This window comes from Thunnus albacares, chromosome 15, assembly GCF_914725855.1.
Source record: "Thunnus albacares chromosome 15, fThuAlb1.1, whole genome shotgun sequence".
NCBI lineage: Eukaryota > Metazoa > Chordata > Actinopteri > Scombriformes > Scombridae > Thunnus > Thunnus albacares.
The window spans coordinates 20,747,518-20,774,068 of NC_058120.1; the positions used below are offsets into that span (position 1 = coordinate 20,747,518).

General features: G+C 40.1%; 1 protein-coding gene and 2 long non-coding RNA genes across 3 annotated transcripts; 1 reads left to right on the forward strand and 2 right to left on the reverse strand.

Annotated features, from left to right (window-relative positions):
• Positions 1–932: 932 nt before the first annotated feature.
• On the forward strand, positions 933–23,697 carry palm1b (paralemmin 1b). The gene is made up of 6 exons (XM_044375921.1): positions 933–1,310; positions 13,173–13,215; positions 14,595–14,675; positions 19,438–19,553; positions 20,090–20,160; positions 20,411–23,697. Exons 2-6 carry the CDS (start codon positions 13,174–13,176, stop codon positions 20,788–20,790), a joined length of 690 nt encoding a protein of 229 aa, XP_044231856.1. The 5' UTR covers positions 933–1,310; position 13,173; the 3' UTR covers positions 20,791–23,697.
• Positions 11,203–26,500, reverse strand: LOC122998872. The gene is made up of 3 exons (XR_006407531.1): positions 26,358–26,500; positions 12,799–12,972; positions 11,203–11,529 (listed from the first exon to the last, which is right to left on the reverse strand). It is a non-coding gene; the product is annotated as an uncharacterized LOC122998872 (long non-coding RNA).
• LOC122998873 lies at positions 16,244–20,142 on the reverse strand. The gene is made up of 2 exons (XR_006407532.1): positions 20,059–20,142; positions 16,244–18,338 (listed from the first exon to the last, which is right to left on the reverse strand). It is a non-coding gene; the product is annotated as an uncharacterized LOC122998873 (long non-coding RNA).
• Positions 26,501–26,551: the final 51 nt, after the last annotated feature.

Consider the following 26,551-nt stretch of genomic DNA (forward strand, 5'->3'; position numbering starts at 1 on the left):
ATTTGCAAAAGCAAAACCAATGATGCATCATTTATATGACAGAAAACCATATAATAAAATAAACTTTAAAAAAACCCATTTATGACTTCATGTTAGTTTTGTCCCTTTATGTTTATAATAAACCAATGACACATGGAAGATTATGTGTCTGTTCTCCTCACTTTCCTTGAATACGGGTCAATTCTAAAACAACATCCATGATATATGAATCCTGCTGGATGTTAAAAAAAAAAACATTTCTTGATTCAATAACCATTATTAGATAGTTATTGGATCATTTCAGGGAAACCTGGAATGACAAAGAACATGTCTGCAACACTATCACCACCTGCTGGATGTTGGATGCAGGTGCAACATATTTTGATCTGAGGATGCAGATGTGAAATAATAATTTGGGTCAGAAAAAAAACTGTGATAATAGGCGACTCCAAAATAGTTTAAATGTTTTTTTTTCCATCACTGTGACTGGTTCAGTGTGTTTTGACTAAATAAAAAGGGCGTAGAAAATCACTGCTTTGGGCTGTGAAGCCATTCAGTCTCGTAGCCTGAGGTTATTTATGTAACAGAATGGAAAAAAAAAACATTTGTATGAGTCGTGACATTGAACCTTTGCGCCACTAGATGGAGAAGTGGCACAGCAGAACTGGAAGAAATGGTCGTTCCGTTCCTCCTCTCTTTACAGAACTGGATTTCATCCCAATTTTAGGCTGCACGTACACTGCTCTCGTACAGGCTCGGAGCACACAGCCTGGTTCCTTGAACGTCATATGATTAGGCTGGAGAAGAGCCAGCAGGGCCCCCGTTTGGAGAGGAGGACCCATATCTCAGTCAACACGCGCAGCCAGCTAGGGCCCCCTTTATCTCCGCAAGGCAGGGAGGCGTATCCTTTTCCCCTCTCCCACTCCCCTTCACATACCACTCTGACTCTCTCTCTCTCTCCCCCTCTCTCTCTCTCTCTCTCTCTCTCACCCGTACACTAACTAGACTACAACCTGCTTCAGACGACGCCCCACAGCCCATGAGATCTCCACCGTGCGGACGCGCAGCAGAGCGAAGTCCGTCTAGCGTCGTTGCCGCTCGAGAGGAAACCATTGGGGTCTTATTATTGCCGGGCTGTGCGCGCAGGCTGCCCGCGGCATCACCTCAGCAATAACAAGAGGGGTGCCAAGCCAGGAGAAGAAGAACAGGAGGAGGAGGAGGAAGAGGAGGAGAGGAAAGGGTGTTAGAGTATCCCGAATTAACGCTCAGAAATAAACAAGAAGACACCCTGTTTGGAAGATCTCTGCGGCGGGAAAGCGAAAGGCAACTGAGTAAGTCGTGATTTTTACAGTGTGCGGTGGTTGCGCCCGTGTTTTCCTCTGGCTGACCTGCTTTTGGTGATTTGTCCAGAGCTGGCTGTGCAGCGGCGCAATATTTAAGCTTCCAGCCCGGCAGCATCCTTTCGCTCGGACAGGATGGGATGACAGAGCGGGACAGAAGGATGGAGACATGGAAAAAATAAAAATAAGAAAAATAGTGGCGGTATCTTTGTGTTGCTAGTGTAATTCCTTACTGTAAACACTGTGTGACGGTCGTTGCATTAATATGAGGTTACAACTATAATCACAAGAGGCGCAGCATCCTTGTAGGGACATACATTAATAATAAATGACCAAAATCAAATCAAGCGCTGGTTTGGTGGTGAATAACAAGGTGAAAATTAGCCTCACTATTATGTCATGTCAACATCCTTTATGACATGCCTAGAGGCCCGATTAAGCCATGATACAGCCAGGCCGACAGGTGTAACAGGACGACATGTTTACGCGAATGCCTTTGATGATCCATCATGTAATATCGATCTGCTTTGAGAGGAGAGTGTTTCAGGATGAGAGTTAAGATGTCTTTTTTTTTTTTTTAACCTCGATGGTGAATTTCCAGTGGCGCCACCAGTGCACGGCCGTCACTGCACTGGGTGAGAGATGCTGACTGGCTACAGGCTGTGGAGGAGAGAGTAACAGGGTATTCTGTGGTGTGTTGTGATGTGAGCAGTCTGCTCCAACATGGCGCGCATGAGCTGATAAACCTTGGCCATTACATACTCCTGTCTGGAATTTACACTGTGCAGTGGACCAAGCAGTTGGGTTTATAGCAGAGAAAAGAGACTGTGCATCCCTAACAGACTGAGTTTAGCTCAAATTAATTTCAGCTCAGGTTGCCATTGGTGATATAGTCTGACTCCTCCATCCTCTCCGAATATCACGTAGGCATGTGTGTGTGTGTATTCTGGATCTGTTTCTCTTCCTGTCTCTGAATAGAACAATATCAATTGGAACAACTCCATTAATTTTACTCTGTTTTTGTAATTATGTTTGATCACAGCAGGTATAGGCACGGACGGACAAAGGGTGTGGGGGACAGTGTGTTTTTGTTTGGTCTTGTGTCCATTGTTTCTCTTGTGGGTTTCTGCCCTGTGAACTGTCGTGACTGTTGAGGACAACATCTTTGTTGACAAGACCAGCGAGTGATGTGATGATAGCTCAGTCTGTAAACAAAACACACCCATTACATTTCAGAGGGAAGCCAGTGAGTCCTCGAAACACGGAAAGGACATCGAGTCTTTGTTTTATTCAGCTAAATGACACCTGTTTGATTCCTGGACGTACGTGGGAAAATAAGTGCGGTACAGTGTGATTCACTTCCCATCCTTCTGAGGTGACTTTGTGCATCCTTGTGGCATTTCATCCCAGGTGTGAATGAACTCATGTGAGTGCAAAAAGATGATGCTGAAAAGGGGACATTGTGACTCGATGCCATTTCTTAAGGGCGTGTTTGTAAGGTCAAGACGAGTGCAAGAATGATGTGTTTTGGTGTAACAACTAGATGGCAAAGTGTTCACCACTGGCAACATTTTTGGACTCTCTGTTGCCACATTCTGCACAGTGTCAAAGTTACACTCAAGCTTTAGAAATGTAGCGGAAAAGTACAAGATATGACCATATTTATAATTTATAATATATATTGAAACATTTTATGACCCCAGCTTTTTCAGGGAACATATAGGACGATAAAAAATCACATTAATTTGATTCCCTGTGGATCACAACCTCTATATTGTTAGATTACTTTAGATTAGTTTCATTTTCCAACAGAGTGGAAATTTGTCATAACATACATCATCCATAAAAATACATCCCAAAACAGCACTCAAACTAAAAATATCAAACGTACAAATCATCACAATATGGGCAGAAATTACACTTTGTGCCTTTTAAGTAGTCACCAAGGAAGACTGACGTGTTCATGCTATGATAAATGAAGTTAATTGACAAAAGACAGTTCCACATTTCCAGCTGCTGTTTGTTGTCTATTCTGTCATTTTATTGTACGAGTGAGACATGTTAAGTCCACCATAGGCCTCAGTCAGGCTGCATGTGAGCTGAGGGTCTATGTCCGGTTGGCTGCCCTGTGTTGTGTCAGCGACTTGCAGTAGAGCTGACAGCACTCGTCTTGTCCACCCATGTCATCATCTGGCATCATGGCTCTGGACAGCTACATTTCTGTGTGTGTTTTTGTATTGTTTTGTGTCTTTGTATGTTGCAGCGTTGTGTGTGTGTGTGCATTTTTCATCTGTCTTTGCATGTATGAGAGAAACAAAAAGATGGATCATGTGTTTGTGTGTGTAAATTGTGTGTGTTGATGACTGTCTCCTGGCCTGGCAGGCTTGGGCACTGGGATGGATCAGCTTTCACCAATTTAGATAGGGGAAATGGGCTGGTAATTGGAAGGCCATTCTATCCTAATCTTGGACTGTCAGTGAAAAATGAGGTGAAATGTGAATGAGTAAGACTCTTTACTTTACAGTCAAAGTGCCCTTCAGTAAGGTCTGAAGCTCTGATTGCTCCAACAGAAATCCTCAGGGAGCAAGACTGGGAGAAAACTGGTCACATCGAGCAGAGCTCTGGAGAGTTAAGTGTGAAACTGTTACCAAAAAAGAGCACACTCACCCAGCAAATTGTCCTGATAAACACAGTTTAAAAAAGCAAAGGACATCCAAGAGACACTGCATTGTTGTTGCTGATAAATGCAAAAAAAAAGTTTATTTGTCACACTAACTTGCAGCCTACACATTATTGAAGAAAAGGCTGGCAGGTTAAAGGTAACTTCTACATTTGAAGTGACAGCAATAACGATTTTAGCTCTACCACCCCTGTTGCACGATTGCAATTTTTTAGCATTCAATGGCAGAACTGGTCGGTAAAGCATCATTAGTAGAGAACAGCAGGCATCTCATGGGTTCATATTCTGCCCTGAGCAAGTAGCCCTAGAGTGATGGATCTTTCTAATTACCCTCACTGACCTTGCCATCATTAAGAAACCATTTATGCAGCAGTCATAAAATCAGATCAGTAAGCTAGTTGTGGAAAATGAATGACATGCATTTCAGAGACTCTTAAAGTCACTGTTTTGTGCTGAAAGATGGTATTGTATGGTGAAAGAGGAAGTGGAAGTGAAAGCTTGCTCAGCAAGCATACGGGCTGATAAGGAGTAACATCTGGGCAGATAGTAGATGTGAGATATTATTAGATAATGTAGTGCAATCCACCTTGCCCTTTCTGTCTCTGTGTTTTTTCTCTTTCTATTAATCTCTGCCTCCTCTTTTCCTCCTGGATAGTCACTTTTTCTTTCCTTTTTTTTTCTGACTTTCTCTCATTACAAACCCCTTCCTTGCTGCTTTGTCATGACAGATAAGGCGTGAGAGGATTTGTTTTTTTCACCATATTCTCAGCAGATAGTCTGTCTTCTGATAAATTGTCATTTTTAGCCACTAAGTCGTTTTAATCCCAGAGGGAAATGTGCTCACCAGTACGTGTTTGTTCATTTGTATATGTGTGTGTGTGTGTGTGTGTGTGTGTGTGTGTGTGTGTGTGTGTGTGTGTGTGTGTGTGTGTGTTTTTATGCACCCCTCCCAAAACATGTGCACACCCACACTCATATGATGATCATCAGTGCTGTTGCAGAGATGATATCAAAAGCACTATTGATAAGCAGCAGAGAGGGATAGTTCACTGTTGATAACCTGAATTTGACACCACACACACACACACACACACACACACACACACACACACACACACACACACACGGACATTGACATCTGGTTTAAGGGGAAGGAGGAGAATGAATATATGATCTTGTCCTCTTATAAATGAAACCGTTTATCCCAGAAGAGATTGAACTGACAGATATTAGAAAAACATACTTACATAAACAATGCCTTAGCCTCTTGAGAGCTTTAAGTGGGGACTGGGATCTTGCCATAAGGGAAGGCACCTATTTGGCCTAATGGTTCCTGTGTTAAGATTGAAAGGCTGGTATAGTAATGCAAGTCCACAGACTTCATATTTCCGGATGTATAGAGTTTGCTGATTGACCAAAGAGGCAGAGAGCGCACACTAGGACACAGGAGACAGTATACTATAGAAATGGACTGTCTGTAAACATAAAAGCAATGCTGTTAGCAAGTAACGCTTATGCAAATGCTATGAAATTGTTTTGAGGTAACTGAGGTAAAATTCAAGGATTAGAAGCATTATAATCTTGTTTACTAATTGTTGTTTAACTTGACTAATTTCTTGAAATGCCTTCATAATGAGAGACACAAACAGGCATTTGCGCAACATCTTTGTAATGTATTACAGGCTGACCATGAGTTAGGCAATTTGGGTATTCACCCAAGATTTTTTATTGCAATGCCTGATCAAATGTTGGAATTGTATTGCAATGTCTATACGTATGATCAATACATTCAAATGATGGCATGTGAGCAAACTCCTACAAAAAGCAGACATCCAGTTGCGCCAATACCGCTCTTTGGTGTCAAGAAGAAAGAGGTTTACAGGAGTAGAAGACTGCGAGCTCCCAGATGTGAATGTGTGTAAGTGTATACAAGCAAGCAAAGCAAAACTATGACAGCAAGTGAAACAAAAATATGTTGCAGGGAGATGAACCCCTTATCCAGAGCATGCACATCCAAACCCTTGTGCTATAGAGTAAAACTAGCAGTTGCAGGGTCGTTGTGTTGTTGCGAGCAACGACTAGTGCAAAGTATCTTAACATGAAGTTCCTGTAATGGCCACTAGAAGCTGTCTCCAAAATAACTTTTGATTCATTGCACGCTTTGTATAGTAGCTAGTACAGCCATTGCATGCATCCCCATACCGTGTAGTCTTTACTGTGGTTGTTGATCTTCATGTTCTGTTTTTTCAGGGCTTACTGTTTGTTCTTTACTTGTTTCTGAGTGCGACTGTAGCCTTGTTCAGCTAGCAGCTTTGTTACGTTGCTATACACATCCAAATCCTCAATCATGCCAGGTTATCTGTCACTTTATCTCGTACTCTCTTCTGATGGCCAGAAGCTCCTGAACCTTTGCATTTTGTCATTTCTCTATGTTGTCTTTGTGTTACTTAGCTCCTTCTCTTCTACAAAAAAAACAAAACAAAATAAGAACACATTGTTTACTAGGGGATTTGTAGTAAGCAGGGGTTATTTGATATTTATGAACCCTGCATTACAACCAACTACGTTCTTGAATGGCAATACACGTCAAGGAATCCATTCATGTCACAGCCAACTTCAGACTTGCATCCACCTGAATGGGTATCGGTGAGTCCTTATATTACTCTTAGCTGTAGTGTTTGCTGTTCACCCTTTTGCCCAAATTTGGATTTTCTGATGATAGCAGTGAATCAAAGTCCAGGCTTCAAAACATCCCATCAGAGACTTATCAGTGACATTAAAGACACTGTGTACATGTACAGTCTACAAGCTGAACCTGTGTTCTGACCTCCATGCAGCAGCAGTAGTCTAAACACAAGGATCAATAAAGTGTCACAATAGCTGTAGACTCAGCATGCATTCCCTGGTATATAGAAATTAACTTGCAAAGACCACGACTCAACAGATTTGAAGTGTAAAGGTTTACTGTTGCAGAAATAATGAAGGTTGAGTCTGGTCAAGTGAGGAAATGTGGGCATGAGGCGAGTCAATGAGGAGGAATCCTGAAAGAAGAGTAAACGGATGGAGACATTGTCTCAGCACAGAGTATTTGAGGGGTAGAACAAGAAACAAGAAAAGGTTTGTGGGGGTTCTTTGGCAGGTTACTAAAAGTTGCACTTTAAGAGTCGGTTTATGCTTGATCAGAACACAACCCCGATGGAAAGGTATCAGGGGAGGAGGTTTCCAAAGCTATTCGACCAGCAGTTCTGATGGAGTATACAGGCCCCTTAAGGCATCAGTATGCTTCAAAAAAGTGGTTATCAGATGATTAAACATTATCCTTTCTAACTTCAGAAAACATTCAGCTGCATCCGACAGTATTTGTACCTTTCCAAAACCAACTATTCAACAATCATGCCCACCTCATGCAGCGATTAGCCAGATGTGCAGAGATGAGAAAGTAAGACTGGATTTGAACTTATTTCGCAAGTTCTACTACTTCCATAACTTTTCATGCGTAAAACCAAGTGCAACACTATGAATGTCCTCAAGGAAAGATTGTTCAAAAGTTTGCCCCCCAATTTTGAACGAATTGCATCACATCTCACCGTGTTCCTTCAGATCAGGTATAATAAACACTTTTGCCTTCAGATGTGATTGCAGATGTCGAATGAAGTAATTCTCCTCAAGCATAACCTAACCTTTAGAGTGGCCACGCTCAAAGTGGTAAAAAGCATAAAATAGGCTTTGGAACCAGAGATCAATAAATACAGAAAATATTGCTTTTACATTGCTAAAAAGGTAGCCACATCTCCAGCCATGCTACTGCAAAATTATTGGGAACTATTGGGAAACGGAGACCACATGCCTCTCCTTTGCTGTTCTAATGAAAGTCCTTGAGGAAGAAGCGTTTGGAGCCTTGCCCAGCAAATCACTTCAGAAAGTAGGCTGTTGGTTTGTCACTTACAGAAAGTTACAAAAATTGAGTAATGCAGATCCTCTCTGTCTTAATTTGGAAAGGAGCTTTGCTAAACAATACTTCTAAAAGAGTTTATGTTGGTCTTTGTTAACTTGGGTTAAGTTATCTTGATTTAAAAAGAAATCATCTTTAACACACTATGTAATTGCAGTTTAGTAGCCTATTGTGTCATGCTGACACTGGGTCACGTCAGAGCTAACTCACGCTCCTTTCTGACCTGATTATCTCACCCCACGTGTCTCAGTCTGTGTGTGGCTTCTCATTTGTCCTCTTGACATGGATGTTACACAGTATTTCACGCTCTTCTGTACTGACAGAGTTGTTTTTTATGGGCGACCTCTTGGGGAAAGAAGTTTTACCCTTTGACCCCTTAAACACTAACGTGACCTCAGCAGACTTCCTCCAGCTTTTATTGGCACCGTACTATTTATGTTTGGCACAATTTGTGTTGTGCCTCAGATAGAAGGATGCAGAGTGCATGTGTAATGGTAGAGGAGTCGTGTGTGGTGTGTGTGCACGGCCTGGGAAAAGTGTGTTTGTGTGTGTGTGTGTGTGTGGCCGGGCAGAAAGGCAGGGAGGAGTATTGTTGTTCCTGTGCTCTTTTGGCCTAAAGGAAGGAAGACATGGAAGTGGGGAGTAGAGAAAAGGAGAAAGAAGTGCCACTCCAACACAGTGAGTGTGAAGGGGATTTGAGATTAGTTTCCTCTTCCAGAGTCTCAGTTTTCTAATGCAGGGCCTGGGTCATTAAGCTCAAGAGTTATTTTCACAATCATCATTCTCTCTGAAGTGGAGACATTTTTGTGCCAGATTGTGGTTTTTTTTTTGTATGTCTGTGTTGTGTGTGTGTGTTTGTGTTGTTGCTGTGTGTGACTGTACAGGCTTATACATTTGGGAATTGCTAGAAATTGCTATCTTGTTCACATCTTGGATCTTTCCAGAATTTAAGAGCAAACAATAGTAACTACTTAGTGATTTAATTGCATCTATTTTCTTGTGTTTTTGTCAGTATTTGACAGTGTGTGTGCATGTTGGGGAGTTTCATTATGGCTACCAGTTAAAAGGTTTTTGCTGTTATGAATTATCACTTGAGTGAACACATTATCCCTCAACATGGCAAGAAGGACTCGAAATAGGTTATTAGAATGTGCATTGTATAACTGGGAAGTTTATTTTTTTCAACCGCACTTTAAAATGCAGCAGTGTAAAATTAGTGTGAGTGTCTTGCCTCACATGTTTGGCTTTATAACAAACCACTCTGGCTGTGAGAAATTGTCTCTCTGGTTTCTGATTGTTTAACAAGAGGGTCTAATTGGCCAACCAGCTAAGGAGAGCCCTTGAAGTTTTTCAGTGTTTAAATCAGTTGAAAATTAAAATGTTTCTTGAGTGATTCTAATAACTTCCCTTGTAGAAGTCATTAATTTTGTTCCTTTTTGCATGTTTTGCTAACAGAAGAGAAGAGAGACTCCATATGGTTGTAATGTAAGACAAGCTCAGGCATTGTGCATTGACATGTTTACTATCTAATTATGCACAGATGCTACAAAAACAAGCTTTGAACAAATCAGTCTATCTGAATATGTGTGAGCGTGGGAGGTGAGATCAAAATCTGCCAGATTGTTGCGGTGTCCAATTCCAGGTTACCGTGGTGTTTGTTTAAGATAATCCTAGATTAGTGGTTATGAGACCTGGTTTAATCTGCCACTGCTGCCGACAGATAGACACATACTGTAAATGGATGTCCTTTGGCTATCCTGGAGTCACACATTGTGACTGGTCTCATGTAAAGATCAGTACAGAATGTACTTGCTGACCTTTTTACTCCCACTATGCAGCGTAAATAATGAATATGATGTTCCTTAATCGACTTTTCAGACCACATTAGTGCAATTAGCCGTAACAAACTTGCAAGAATCAGATGCTAAAATTAACCAAACCCAGAAATGTTGTAGGGAGTGCTGAATCTAATTTGGGTTCGGTGCAACACACCTTTGAAACAAGAGTTTTTAATCCAGGTTGGGCTTTAGGTCAGCATGATATCCCTGAAAAAAGATGCTCAGCAGGATTATTATTCATTAGGCTCTAGACAAAGGTAATCTGTTTTGGGGCATTTCGGTGAAGATACTGAGTGTGTAAAGTGACTACTGGTGCCAGATGACCATGAGCACAATGCTATTAGAAGAGGATGCTGGTGCTCTATGCAGGCAGTTAATGTGTTCCTGGAAATGCTATAGCAGCAGTGCACTCAGCGGGGAATAGGGATAGTCATTAGTCTGTTTCCCTGACTTCTTCTGCCATGCACCTGCCTTGACGTATTGACAAAATATCTGTAGTTTTAGTGTGTTGTTTGTCTGTAAGTCTGCCTGTTAAGACTACTTTGACTCTTAGTCCTGTCTGACTGATATTGTTGATCTATTTATTTATCTGTCAATTTGCCTCCGCTGGAGTAACAGCCTGCCTCCTTCGATGTCCTCTTTTCTCTGTCATAAATGTAATTACTGTTCTGACTATGCCGCGAAGACGTCTGTCTACAGTATGTGTCTGCTTTCCTTTCTCCCTGTTTGTCCATAATTTATGAGAGAGGCAGCAGGACAAATGCTCCCAATGTTCCGACAAGGTGGACAGATATTTTTTTCCAGTACATCTTAAAAATTCATCAGAGCAGTAGCCTAGAGGTTAGAGAAGCACGGCTATCATTAAAATTTAGGTTTGAATAGTTGGACAAGCTCGAAAAATCTGTGCACTTCACCCCCAGTTGGACCAGTGGACCTTTGCTGTTAACTTTGAATTGGCATTGAATGCTCGGTCAGATTATTAGACTTGTTGACCTATTCTTTGATCAGATGGTTTTCTGATTTAAGTCATACTTTTTGATAATGTTAGACTATTTTATTGAGGAAAAGCTCTGTACTGTTACTTTGTGTTAACAAGACATATAAGACATAAGAAATATACAGTTTAAACTTGCATATTGTCTACAACGTACCTTGAGATTAAGATTTTGAAATTTAAAACTGACTTTAAACGTAACCTGATGATTTTATATGAGCCATATATTAATAAATATATATTCAGTGTTAATATGACATAGAATTCTATGTTCAAAAACCACAAATTATTTTATTATGTGATTAAAAAAATATTTTGACATTCCAGTCAGAAGATGATCATGTGATGTAACTTTCTTGTTACTATTTGTGAAGTTTTGTGTTTAAGCTGTTTCCAAAAAAACAAAAAATTCACAATTTACAGTGTTTACTGGTTTATTCATGGGAAAAAATGTTTTCATAATCACGGTACCCAACAGAAGCAATTGACATAAGAAAAACATATGACTCGTTCCGTCCTTGCTCTCAGTCTCATAGCAATTCCTGCCTGTCAGAGCTAAGCTGTGGGTGTGTCTTGCCGCGTCTCTGCTGATGCTCACAGTGACCTTTCCCAGGTTAGGACGGTCAGTCATCTAATAAAGACAGAGTCCTGCTTCCAGGCCTCCTTCATACCACTGATGAACTGATCCAGATGACTTCCCAGATGCGCAGTCAGCTAACTGCCATGCTCCCACTATAACCTGAGGGCTGGGAAGGGAAGGAGATTTAGGGAGAAAATAGACCATAAAACACTGTCAATGCACAACATACAGTAACCAGAAACTGTACCTGAATTAAAGGTCTTGATGACGTAATGTACTTTTGAATTTAAAGCCTTACTTTGAAATGGAATGATATAATTAGTCAAGGTGTATTTTATTTTTGACAGTGTTGGCTTTCCATATCCATCGCCAGATGTCTTTTCATTCTTCCTGTTTGTGCTGGATCAGTGGGAAAAGCAAAAATTAGAAAGAATGCGTCTAGACAGTATGTGTGTACTTGAGAGTTGATCAGATGATTGTGGTTTTACTTTTTCTCCGAAGGGTCTTCATGTGATGGTGATGTGGTTTGTTTGGAGAGCAGAGAGCAGTGTTTGTATGCATTGTTGGACACGTACAGTAAAGCTAGCAATGTGAACCCTGTTTTTTACAGATTATCCTTCCATAACATACCCTTGTGGATTTTGTGGGTCCTAGAGATACATTTATTGGATAGTAAACTAACAAGCATGGAAGAAAATGCATGCTTCTTTATGTTTTGAGAAGAGCCAGTGTTGTTGCACTCCATGCCTTCATGTAGGAAATAAAAAGAGTAGCAATCAGACCATCCCTACACCAAGGGCAAGATAGAAGGGATGTGATGTAATGAAATACTGAGTTGTTGTTTTTTTTTCTCACAATCCAAGCTTTGTGAATGTTCATTTGGGAAATGATGCAAGCTAATTCTAACTGTGACAGTGAGTGTCCTGTTCACTCATCAGGAGAAGTGACACGATCAAACAGTTCTAACACATTTATCTGGCGCTGGAGACGGATGGGTGGGGAGGGGTGTAGAGATATTTTGTCATAGCTCTTTTATAAGAGTTTGGTTTGGACCAGCGTAAGCAAGAAATGAGGATCCCATTTCTTGGGTCTGAAAAAGTTACACTGCTGCTAAGATGTTATGTGTTTCATACACCACCTCCAATCTGTTGAAAACACCCTTTTTTTTTTTACACATCCACAAAATAGCATTAGGTGCTGAACCACAGGCAACCTGAGACTCTAGTCCAAGTCAGCGAGGTCTGTTTCTTTCCTGGGAGTTTCACGACTAAAACCATTCAACACCTACTTGCTTGTCACATTCAGTCCTATATTACATATCTTCGCTCTCTGTAACTGATGTTCGACTTGCTCCATGGGTCATGGACAATGTTTTTGCTAAAATTAAACTGTAAGTTTAACTGTAAGATTATGATTTTTGAAGGAGATGCAATACATTGATAGCTTTGTCCCGTTCCCTCCCAGTTGAGCAGCAGTCGCAGTCCTTTCCCTCTGGTTTCAGCTCTGCTTCCGTCCATCCTCCATCCTGGAGCTCTTGTCTGGAACCTATTAGAGCAGGAATCTCCAGCAGCGCCCTGCTAGCACATTAGCATGCCTTCACTGGCTCTCCCTGACAGGAAAGACACACTGATTTAGTGCAAGCAGACAGATATTTAACCTCAGTCACTGGGAAGTCGTTGGAAAGCAAATGGCTGGTGAGCGAATGCTACGGTCAAGGAATGTTGTTTGTCGCTGTGTGTAATGTCTGATGGTGGTGGTCAGATGTGTTTGTAACTCTTATCTTTCTCTCACAATCTTTCTCTCCATCAGGATGGCTGAGGTGTCACAAGAGGAGAGACTCCAGGCCATCGCTGTAAGTTATTTCTATACACGCGCACACATACACACACACACACACACAACACACTGTCTTCCTTCTATTTCATACATGCATTTATGTACACAAACTAAATGCCTTACCCCAACTCTTACCCTAACCCTAACCTAAACCTAATTCCAACCTTAACCTTAAAACCAAGTCTTAACCCTCCAACAGCCCTTTGAAGTAGTGAGGACAGGCCAAAATGTCCTCACAATGCAGAAACGTCCTCACTACACTAGTTTCAATAGTCCTCAGAAAGATAGCAATACCAGCACACACATACACACACAGTGCACACTGATGGCTGTAGAAACAACAAATCATTCCTGCTTGTCAAAATCTGACCGCCCATCTTAATGACTCAACCTTTTAGATCCCATCTCCCTCACCCATTAGAGGATACTGAAAGCTAATGCATTAACTACAGCTCTGTCTTCCTCTGTCTGTCCTTCTGTCTCTCAGTGTTTCTCTTCCATTTGATCTCTCTCTATCTTTCTAGACACACAATATCTAGGTTTCTTATGTATTTAAAAAAAAAAAAAATATGTGTACAATTTTTGGCAGTGATTGAAACACATTTGAATTTGGTTATGAATGGTTTCACAACCCAATAACTCTGTTATTAAAAAATCTGTCAATATGGCCTGGGTAGGAGGTGCTTAACGTACAGTAGTTGAGTGATGGTTTGTTGTCATATTTATTATCAACCAGAGAATAGCAATACCAATATTAATAGTTTGGTGTCTCATCAACATTTCAAACAGCTTCCTGAAGTTCATTTGACATTTGGAAAGAGTAATATGTGCCTGTAAATATACAGCACAAATTGTAACTATACATTAATGTCTATCATTTGCTCTTACTCTCTCTTTCTCTCTCAAAGCAGTTACATTGATTTAGAAACAATGTACTTAATCTCCAAAAGCTGCCATTAAATCATCAGCACTACTAGTTAAGACTAGGTCTGGGTATTTTTCAAAATATTAAAAAATGATATTGATACAGAAAACCGAGTTTCAGTACTAATTAGAGACAAAATAATTAGTAGATTAATCAATCAGTTGCTTGACAGAAAACAATTTTGATAATTGATTAATTGTTTTAGTAATTTTTTAAGCAAAAATGCCAAAAAATCACTGGTTACACAATTCTGAATGTGGATATTTGGCGGTTTTCTTAGTTGTTGTTCCGACAAACAATGCTTGGTAAAATGTGAGGGGTGATTTTCACTATTTTCTGGAGTTTTATAGACCAAATGATTAATTGCTTATTTAAGAAAATGATTGACACATTAATCACCTTATTAATGACATGGTATGGCGTTCATTCATGGTATATTAATTAATCATGATATTCATGTGTGGTAACAGGAGAAAAGGAAGAAGCAGACAGAGATTGAAAACAAGAGGAGGCAGCTGGATGATGACCGACGGCAACTCCAGCATCTCAAGGTACACACAAACACACGCACACACACTTCCACATGCACATTTTGCTCATGCCCTATTTATACTACTGTACCTGTGAAAATACTTGAGATGTTATTAGGCTATCTGGAAATAAAATCTAGAAAAAATGTGAAATACTGTCTGAAAACAGGTGTTTGTGAGTCTTTTGCTGCTGATTAGGAGACAGTGAGTTAGTTAGTTATGCCAGTTAGTGTGGTTGTGATGCTCTTCTTTATTGCAGCCTTACATTGTGATTTAAGCAGGTAATATACAACAAATAAAATCAATTACTGGTGTGTTCTCACCGGCAGTATTACAGATTTTAAAGCAAAAAGTAGCCCCATATTTAGCTGTAATCGCCAGTGTGCACAGGACATGGTCAGAGCTTTTATGAATCTTTGCACTGTCCACTGCACCTTGACTTGCAAAACACTTTTATGTGCTTAGTAGTGAGCTTGGGACACATGTTTTCAATTTACCAGTTACCTGTTATTTCCACCTTAGGTAAGCAGATGTTGACACTAACATGAATCAGTTCCAGGAAAAAAATCAGGTCCCTGAATGAACGAGGATCTAGCAAGTTATTTCCTTCATTGTGTACATATTCAGTCTCACTCACAACTCTGCAAATACTTATGTCCTGAAAGATAATCGTATTGTATGTACTGTATTGATCTTATTCATTATGTATGTACTTATAAACAAGCTGAGTCAGTAAAGAATGATAGAAAGCAGCTGGAAAGTAGATGTACTTAGCAGCTTTCATCGTAGGAAGGAAGATTGTACTGTAGTGCATTCACACAATGTGAAGGGTGTGATGGATTGCTATTATTATTATTATAACGTGATAGAGAGGGAAAAAAATCTGCCCATCCGGTTTATGTAAAAAAAATATACTATGCTGTATCTACTATAAAAACAGTACCAGGGTTTTAATCACCCTAGCTTTCATTTTGTTGCAACTGTAGCTTGTGCGTACTTTGTTTTGGATCTTTTCTTTTTTTCATCATTACCCTCACCTTGACTCACAAATTCCACCATCTGGTGTCGACAGACAGAGACTGAACTGTCATATTTGGCTGTATTCGACACCGTTTGAGAACATGCCAATACCACTTTGTTTGAAAGGGGCTTGAGCGCTTACACTGATAAGATGGATGTATTTATGGATAAAATTCTTGCGAAGTGTAACCTGAACTACTTCTTCCACCTCTCCCTAACCCGTACAAGAACTTGAAACAAGATGCCAGAAATACTGCCAGTCAGTCGTGTGGGTTTTTTTTTGGGAATCATGCTCTGCACGTGAGCATTGTTAAACACCCACCTACCTACACTGAACTTAGCGGTTCCTTTTAAATCTATCTGTCCCACGTAGTGATATACTCCCTTGCTGCTGCTGTCACGGAATGTTCAGAATGGACAGCAGATAACACCAGCAGCTACTCCACATGCTGTTTATACACACACACACACACACACACACGCGCGCGCGCTCCCTAGAACACACACGTTCAGATCTGCATGCGTGCGGACACACACTCATTATATCAGAGCCAAGGCTTTTGTCAGCGTATGTGTCAGCGCTATCAAAGCTATTTCAGCCCCGGACAATTCAGCAGGTCACAGATAAGAGCAAAGGTTGTGGTGTGTATGTGCCTGTGCAGATGTGTGTGTGCGTGGGTGTATGTGTGTGTGTGTGTTCGCAGTAATAGTGCCTGTGACCTGTGCTATTGCCCTTGCATGCTCCCACTTTTTCTATTTTCAGAGCAAACCTTTGTATGTTTGTATCTGTACTGCGTGTGTACGTGTGTTCGTTTTTGTGCGTGTTGCTGTATATAAGAACACAGAAGCCTCAGACAATGCAGAGGGCTTTGGCAGAGGAAACAGATTTTTGTCCCACTCCCACCAACAGGAAACAGCTCTTACACCCATAGCACCCCGCTTTGGTCTCACATGCACGCATACACAGGCACACACACACACACACACACACACACATAGACAGAGAGAGTAAGTGTAGTCATGCAGTGCGGGAGCATTAGAAGGCCCTTTGTGCAAACCAAAGTAAGTGTTCCTTTTCCAGAGGCAGTTTTCATGTGGAAAGCCCAATAAATGTCTCCATTTACACACCACATTTTTATAAGGGTGTACCTGTCCCGCCAATAAATCACACCAATACATGATCATACACACACAAAGTCACACTCTCGCAGTGCTGACGAAAATGGTAAGAGGAGGTAATATAACGTTGTTAACACAGAAAATGTTAATAGGAGTTCTGTTTTTAATTAGCAAGCCGTGACAGATATGATTATGCAAGCTGCAGCCTAGCAGTTCCTTTAATTAAAACCTCTGAATGGCAACATCTTATGTTATCTAAATACGGAAAAACACCCAGATTATGCGAAGCACATGAAGAGTAATGTTCCAATGAATTTACCATTGCCATACTTTATCAAAGTTATCGAAGGAAAATGTTTTGCTTTATTGCCAAAAGAAGATTGATATCACTATCATGTCTGTATGGTAAATATGAAGCCAAAGCAGTTTAGCTTAGCATAAAGACTGTGGCAGGGGGAAACATCTGGCCTCACTCTCTCCAAAGATAACAAAATTTGACCACCAGGACCTTTAAAGCTCACTAATTAACATGTTACATCTCATTTGTTCTATACATACAAAAACCGGATTTGAGGGGGGGGGGGGTTGTGTAGCAAGACTAGTTCTTAGCCAAGCACAGTAACTTCCGGGGGACGAATTATGTTACCTTTGGAAAGCTAAGTAAAAGTTTTGGAATGTCAGATTGTAGAAGGAAAGATGCAAAATGAAGTTTGAAATAAAGGTCTTCTTCCTACAGCTGCTCAGTGCATTTGGATGTGTGTTGTGTGTGTGTGTGTGTGTGTGTGTGTGTGTGTGTGTGTGTGTGTGTGTGTGTGTGTATCACAGTTCCGCCCTTTGTCTGCTACGTTAGCAGCTTTTACTCCAAAGAACAATGGAGAGAGACATAACTGCAGCTCCAGCTTTACGACTGTTCGTGCCAGACTGGTGTGTGTGCGCGTGTTTGCGTACGCATGAGTGAGTACATTAAATGATGTCAGGCTTTGGGGTAGTAGGGTGTGGCGAGAGAGCGAGCAAGATTGAGACAGTAGAGAGAGAGAGAGAGAGAGAGGGGGAAGCAGAGTTTTTAGATTCAGTGCCCAAGAGACCATGCAGGTCTGGGGTATGAAGAGTGTTGAATTACACTGTATGTATGTGTATGCACTGTAAAGCTCTGTGCAGCTGTCTGGAGCTGAACTACTCTTTGGGGAAAGTAAGAAAAACCATCACTTTAGCTGATAAAAAAAATAAACACTGATAGGAAATGACAGAGATACACCCTGAGAATTACAACCTGATTCATAATACCGTGCACAAAACCGAAAAGTTCATGAACTTTATGATGGATAGAGATGCGTACGAGAGAGGAAGGGGTGGGGGTCGAGTCAGAGAAGGAAAAAAAAAAAAAAGGAGGGGAGTTTTGCTGCAGAAATCCATGTTGCATCACTGGAGAGGAATTCACATCAAGCACAGGTCCAGATTTTCAGTCCAACTCGTGAAAACAAGAGCTTTTTCTACCACATTTCCATATGGCCACTCAGGGTTGTCTTTCTCTGCATGGTCCAACAGCTGCGAATAAGAGGCACTGTTATATTTACTTAAAGCATGCCAAGTATTTGTTTTGATACTATCTTATCTAGAGAACAGGGGGGATTAGGGAAGGGGAGTCAAGATAAGGACACAGGGCTATTTGGAAATTGATTTGAGAAATAAATATTGATAGTAAAATGAGAGAAAGAAGTGGAATGTAAGAGAATAATAAAGTGAAAAATCCCACTTAGAGTAAGATATATGTACCATCTTGTTCCCATGTTTATTTCAATTAATATTTCAAATTATTTAATGATTTTGTCATAGAATCAATTAACGAGTGTAATATCGGACCAAAAGCAGCAAAAGCAGGGCTAAATAATTCAGTGTTTGCATGAACATTAATGTTAAAATGTTTCATCTAAAGTAATTATAATGAGCCTACCAGTTCAGCAGCAGTAAATCTAGTCTATGCTCTCAAAGACATTCAATTTGTTGTGGTTTAAGATTAGAACTATCCTGTTTTTATCTTTCAGTGACTTATCTAGGTTTCAATCCCATGCTCAATTGAGTATAATAGGAGAATTATTTCTTAGTGTGGATTTTTCTGGTGAATGCCAGAAGCCCTGATACTCTGGCTTGGTGCCATAGTCCACTTGGCAAACAAGTTGGCAGCAGTTGAAGTGTGTGACTGAATCAGTGAGTGGCAGCAGTCAGCAGAGAAGTGCTGGATGCAGTCACTGGTAGACTTTTGTTTTACATTAGCCAAAGAGTTTGTCATTCTGCCTCAGTGAAAGTGTCACTAATCTCTCCTGAAAGAAATTACACTGATGTCCAAGTGAGAAAGGGGTGATAATGTTCTGTGTTTTGAGAGACTGAAGTTCTGCTATTGAATTAATCAACTGATCCTGATGAAAGACAATCAAAGGTCCCCCACCTGCTTAAGCTCCTTTCATTACAGCACACACACATCTACCCAACTTATTGGGTGTCATAGGCAGTTAGAGTAAAATGTTTTCTGCTTTATTAGATTTTATAGAATATGGAAGTGAATAATCCGCTTTATCTAATCACTTTTCCCCTTTATTTATTCTCAACATACAACAACGTGTTGATTATTTGTTTTGTCTCCTTGCAGTCGAAGGCACTGAGGGAGCGCTGGTTGTTAGATGGAGCTCCAGCAGAGGAGGAGACTCAGAAGCGTCTGCAGGAGGATGAAGTGAAGACCAAACTCCTGGAGCAAGTTATCCTCAGGTCAGCATCTAAAAACTCCTATTAGTCTGATGTTGATACTGACTGCTTAGAACGCTTTAAGCTGCAGGAAGGATGAAACTATATCCTGTCATTCTTCAAGCCACACCAATATGATTGTGGAGCAGAACCCTTCTGTTACACTAGATAACATTAGCGACAGAGGTGTTGCGCAGCTATGTTTTGAACTGCAGCCACAGCCAACTAACAGCGCTGATGACGTGTTTGATGTCATGTGGCAGTTATGCGTCGCATTACAAGTGACATAATCCAATTTTAGTAGCCAGACCGAGACAAATTTTAAAGAAATACGATTCCAAACTGACAATAAAACAGTAACTGTGTTTTTTTTTTTAAATCTGTGAAGACAGTATTTTGTATGTTTCAATATTGCACTGTGGCTACTAAAGACAGCTTGAGAAAATATTATTGGTCATCATTTTTGGTATAACTGGTCATATACTATGACTCGAAATTTGCAGATAAACATACAACATATACACATTACCATTTTGCATGTGTGTGTGTTTCTGAGCCAGGCTGGAGCAAGAGATTGAAGAACTAGAGACAGGGGAGCCAGCCAATAAGGGTGTGGCCAAAGAAAATGGGGGTAAGTTCAGTACCCATGGCAACATATGATCACACAGGAAACCATAGCAACTTGGCCTGGACACCTGTGTCAGAAAGAGAAAGAGAGCTATTAACAGCCTCTTCATTTGCTCTATTAAATTGTTCCTCTCTGCCGGAGGTCATTAAGACAATATTTCCTTTCTTTCTTTGTCTGTCTGACTTACTCTGACCACCCTCTCTATCTTCTGCACTCTCCTAACCTCTCGATGATACTCTGCTGCTCCCTATAGGTGAGAATGGAGTAGTGCAGACCTCTGGTCAGACCCCCAAGAGAGAGGTGACAGGGATTGAAGCCAAGCTCTTGGGTCCCAGTCCTGACCAAGCTAGTGCAGACAACCCCGTCACCCTGGTGTTCATGGGCTACAAGACCGTCGAGGAGGAGCAGGAGACCCGCACGTCTCTTGGAATGGAAGGGGTGGACGGCAACGTTAAGGCTGAGTTTGTTGTGATCGAGGATGGGGAGGGGAAAGCGGGAGGAGAGGCAGCCACAGAAGAGCCGGCTCCACCCAACGGGAGCATGGCAGAGAAAGAAAAGGCCAATGGTGGCGGGGAGGAAGGAGAAAAAGAAAAGGAGAAGAAACAGACCTGCAAATGCTGCACGGTCATGTGAGCTGCGTGTGTGTGTGTGTGCTTGTTTGTGTGTGTGTGGGCATGTGTGTGTGTGGGTGAGAACACACATGCACCTGTGCAGGCATGTGTGCCATTGCATGTGTCTGTATTTGCAGATGTGTGTACCTTTGTGTCTGTGTGGGAGAGTGTGTGTCTGTGTCAGGACTGGAGAAAACAAAAACCGAAGTACAATTACACAGCCAATATACCAACAATGAGAGCCAATACAAGCTCCAGCTACAACAAGAACCACAAAGACTCATAAGTACACTTTACTCTGTATACTTTCTCTGATATGTATTTGACTTTTGATTTCTATTGATATTTTTCTATTTTTCTGTCTTGACATTTATATTGTATTCAGTATGTATATCTTTATTATGGGACTGTGTACTGTAAGTTCATTGTTATTATTGTTGGAAAAAAAAAGAAAATGTATTAGCTCTCTGGATTGTACTGCAACCCACTGGGGGAAATCTGGAAACTTAAAATCATTGTACTTAAGTCAAAACAGCAAACTATGAAGGACACAGATACTTAAATATATATATTTCTCTGTGTAGGCCTATCAACTATTTATCGGTCAATTTCATATTGCAATATTGTCTAAGATATTATTTTAAATAGTATTTTAATATATTGATATGGAATTATGTTTTATACAATGTATTTATTGTTTTTGGTTCTCTATATCATCTCCAACCATTAACTGCATGTAAGCTTGTAAGCACTACCAGATTTGCGTTACAATCATAACAAGTGTCTGTGCTTTCTTAGACTCATGTGCTCATATCTTTAGTCACGCAGGTCTTTCTATCAGTAAATATAATTGGCAGTGTTAAAGGTATGCATTATGTTTAAAAAGAAATCAACAGCACGGAGACAAAAAGCCAAATTAGAATACTGACCATATTGCCTGACCACTGACCACATTTGTTTCTCATAGTTATGGTATGCAACACATGTACATGAAGATCACAGCTTTTGCATTTTTTTAAATAAGGCAAATAATTTACTTTATGGTCGATAAAGTCATGACAAATCATTGCGCAATGATTAGAAATGCTTTTGTTCTCTCAACAGTAGAATCAATGTAAATCTTATGAGGTAGCACTGCATGAAGCCTTGCAACTTTTTTGACTGTCTTGTCACTGTTAGATCTTTATATAGGCTATCACGTTCACATGAATGTAAACCCAGGGGTTAAATTGGGATCCGTTCTACCATAATGAGGAGAGTCGGGCTTGCTCAGCTCACCATTAAAAAAAAAAAAAAGAAAAGCTTTTTGTCTCTTTATGAACCAAATAAAATCTGTTGATACTGTAATTTCACTGTGTGTTGGTCGGCTGCTGGTTTCTGTCCTGCTCGCTCCCAGTTTAACCCCTGACTCTTTGTCTGTAGACCTGGGCCCAATAGTACTTGAATAGATGAACAGAATAAGAAAATTATTTGGGGGCATTTGAAAAGACTTTTCTCACAAATTATACTCTCCGAGGATCTGAAATCTTTTCAGCCTAAGCCTTTTTAGTGATTATTGCATTGGTAAAGTTAGGAATCATGTGAAACTAGTGTAACCAGGTTGCTAGCAAGACAAACCATGCATATATCCTATAGCAATTCAAAGCCTTGAAAGCCTATTGAACTACATTTTGGCCCTTGTCTCCTTATGTATTTGGCAAACAGGAGAGGCTGTAGATAGTCTGGGTCAGTGATTTTAAGCCACCAATGTTTCTGCTCTCTCCCAGGTTCATCCATGTCTCTCATTCACCTACACACCACTATCACCATCATCTCATTATCACACTGTTTCATCCCCATTGTCAAAACCACAGCTCCACCTTCTATGCTCGGAGACACACAGTTTAAAAACCTCTGAAGTTTGGTGCTAATCCTGAGTCTCATCTAACTCTCCATCAACCAACTATTGTTTAACTCGTTCTCACTCAAATCGCTGGTGAAGGGGGGGGGATTGTGAGAACCTACTGCCTCCTGCATACACATATTGTTGAATAAGAGAGTCTTTTGCAACCTTCAGTGCCAGATGCATTTTCTCTCAAGTCCTGCCTACATTTACCACCAGAGAAATGATCCCTTCTAACATTCCAAGGGAGGCCAACAAGAGGTGTGGACGGATGAAATATAGTCTATGCTTTCCATATGTACAGTACAGTTCCACTCTAATTGTACAACTTTGTTTCTTATATTGACTCTCATGTTTTTTTCTTTCCTATGGCCTCTTTGCAAGGCAGTATATTGTATTTGATGTGTGTATTTTTAAGAAAAAAAAAAAAAGATGACTACATCTGTGTATTGTTGGTGCCTTTGTCAGGTTCAGTTGGTTGGACTTGTCTGTCTGCCGCCATTTTAGAAGGTTTTTCTTGCTCTGCTCCTGGTCAAGACGACCCACTGGAAACACTGCCTTCTTCTCTGGAGGGTCACTTCACATATATGGTAGAATATAATCATTTTTCACACAAACTATAAATAAAGACAATAGGTAATATGCAGGCTACTGTTGGTGTCTTGAAAAAACTCTGTATCCAGTAGTTCACTCTTTTAAAATTGATTGATTTAACTGTGACTGGACGAATACTTTTTTTATTCAACACACATAACAAAATCTTTTTTTTCCGTAACTCCTTTCAACATTTTGGTGATACAAAGTTTATGCAGGAGACCAACTGACAGTCTATGTATGTATAGTATATACACAAGTTCCTATGTGCATATCTATACATACAGTATGTATACATAGAAATACATGTACACTTGGTGAGATAAAGCTTTGCTTAATAGTGCATCTCGGGACAGCAGCAGAAAAAGCAACCTTGTGTTAGACCAATGCCTGTTCATCTATTCTGTGGTCGTCTAAATGTTTAATCTTGAATAAAACTACTGTTTGTTTACAGCAAGTCAAATAAGTGTGTATGTAATTAACCAAATGTACACATACTGTAAATACACATAATCCATGGTTAATTATGCATGCGGCTCTGGCATCTTAGCTGATAGGAGTTGCAGATGGGTACAGGACACCCTTCTGGGAGACGTACACACAATTATATGCAGATAAAACATGCATTTACAATAGGACTAACACAATTGGATTTAAAAAATGAGAAAAAATTATATATCTATCATTTATGGGAAATGAATAAAGTAGAAGACTGAGGTCAGCGGTGTGATTGAGGAGAGGATATTAAAGACAGGAAGGAAACATTAAACTGAGTAGAATATTGAGCATAAATGGGATTTCAGCCTCATTAGAACTGCAGATGTGAGATGGCTTCAGTATTTTGTGAAGTGCATTACCTAAAACATACCACTAGAGAGCATACGTCTACTGTTTTGGAAGTTGACCCTGTTAAAATATTGTTAAATATGCTGTAAGGCTGTGTTTGTGTGTGTGCCTGAGAGAGGGTATGGAGGCAAAGAGTTAGAGGCATTTAAACAGAGTGTTCATCACAGGGAGGTCAGGTACGCACTATTTAACAGTGCAGCTATAATTATATGGCTCTATGCTGCAGCAGTGCCACCTCTCATAAATAGCAATTGAGCCCAGCGTCAACGTGGCATATTCAGTTTGCATATTCTGTAATTGGACAGATTCTACCATTTAATAAAAGGAGCATAACTGTTCCACATCACGGGACAGGGAATACATTGTGCTCTTTTTAGGTCAAACCCCTGACAATGCTTTTCCAGATGACACACACGCATAAACACAAATGTCCTGGATTTGACCAGTGGAATATAAAAGTCATGGAATACAAAAAGTAGATGGAAGTTTTAATTCAAAATTAATTTGAAAGGTGAAAAAAAAATCCCATTTAGGGGATAAGGGGTCCCCGCACAGAAATTGGTTGAAGTATGGCATGCATAAATCATCCAAATCAGCCCTTTGGGGGTAAAGCAAAATCTAATTGCTGCTACAGTAACAGCAGCAATTGCTGCTCTGTGATTAGTTTGTTAAATGTAAACCCCAGTGACCCCAGACACAAATTAGTATGGGCACATGAACATAATGTAATGAAACACAAACAAAATTTCCCTTGAAAATCCACCACATTTGCCCCAAAATAACTTTTTGCCCCCAAAGACCTGTGGGAAACAGTGACATCAACATGTAGGCATCGGTGGTGTTTGAGCACTAGCTGGTGTCCATGGCTCATATTTTCCAGGAAGAAATTACTGTACACACACTTCCTCATCCGTGACTATTTAAAACTTTGTACAGCTGTCGTCAGCAACTTTATCTGTGTTTATTTTCAAGAAAACTTATCATTCAGTTTTTTCATCTTGTTTTCCCTAAATAATTATACAAACTGTCAAACAAGTATGAAGTATGAATTAAAGAAATTTATGTTTCTTTCTAGTATAGTATTTCCCTCTTCTTCTTCATATTAATTAGCAGTTGGCAAGCCAGCGTATTGGTACATCAATACCACCCACTTGGCTGGATTGTAAATCACTAGATAGGAAGCAAAATAAAATCTAGGAGAAAAATTTGGATCAAATAAATAAATAATCTATGCTAGATCGTCTTTCATGATGCCTTCCAAATCAGAATTTCTAAAATAATGTTATCATGTTTTGCTTCCTACAGCAATAACACTAGTTTACTTTTCAATATCACATGTTCAACTGATTCTTGGTTGATTTAAGTGTGCGATTGCTGACCTCATTAACTGACCCCTATATTGCCTTCTTCCACATGTTTCCTTGTGTCATTGTCGTTTCATGGTGCTCTTGATTTTTGCAATTTTCAACTGCATATGTTGTCTACATGATCTTTTCCTAACTTGATCCTTGTTTTGCCATTTCCATTTCTGACACTGATTAATCTATATTTGGCATCATAAATAAGCACATACTGTGGGACTGTACTGTACATTGAAAAGGCTTGTGTTTTCTGCCTTTGAATTCCCTGTCCACCCGCTAAGACTGGATTCATCAGGCTCCCAATATTTGGACCACCAGTGTGGGATGAATAGCCTACAGGTTAACTCTCTTAATCCTTCAGTGATTTTCCTCTCATTTGCAGTGGCAAAACCAATGAAACTACGTAAACTTAGGCTACTCAAAGTGTACAGAAGTTAACAATTTTGAGGTAGCGTTGTCATGCTTGACTTGAGTATTTCCATTTTATGCAACTTCAATCAGAGGCAAGTAATGTACTGGGCTAGATTACTGTACTGTACTGTGGCCTATTAAATACTAATATCTAACATTCTCATGGGATTGTTTTCTGCATGAGTAGTCTACTTTTACTTGTGATAGCCTACTTCAGGCGTATTTTGCAAAGTTTCTACTTTTAATTAAGTGAGTTTTTGCGTGTAGGACTTTTACTTGTAATGGAGTGTTTTTATACTTAGGGTATAAATACTTTTACTCAAGTAAACAAGCTCAGTACATCTTCCGCCAGTGCCCTTTTCACATGCTTAGTATTCATCTTTTGAGGTTTGTTTATGTTGCTGACAGATATATTTATAAGATCTTATGAGGGCCCGTATATTTAACTGTGATTCCATACTAATCCCATTTTAATGAAACGCTCGGCAGGCTTACCTCTTCTTCTATTTTATCAACGTGCTGATAAGTCTAAGTAGGCTTTTAATCACACAAAACTTCATCAAAACCCATCCTACTACTTGATATGATTTAGCTGTTACTGGAAATTTGCCGCGGCCTTCTTTTTTTCACAAAATGATAGCCGTCTTGCCCAATCGCGACCCAAGCAGAGGCTTGTCCCCGCCTGTTTT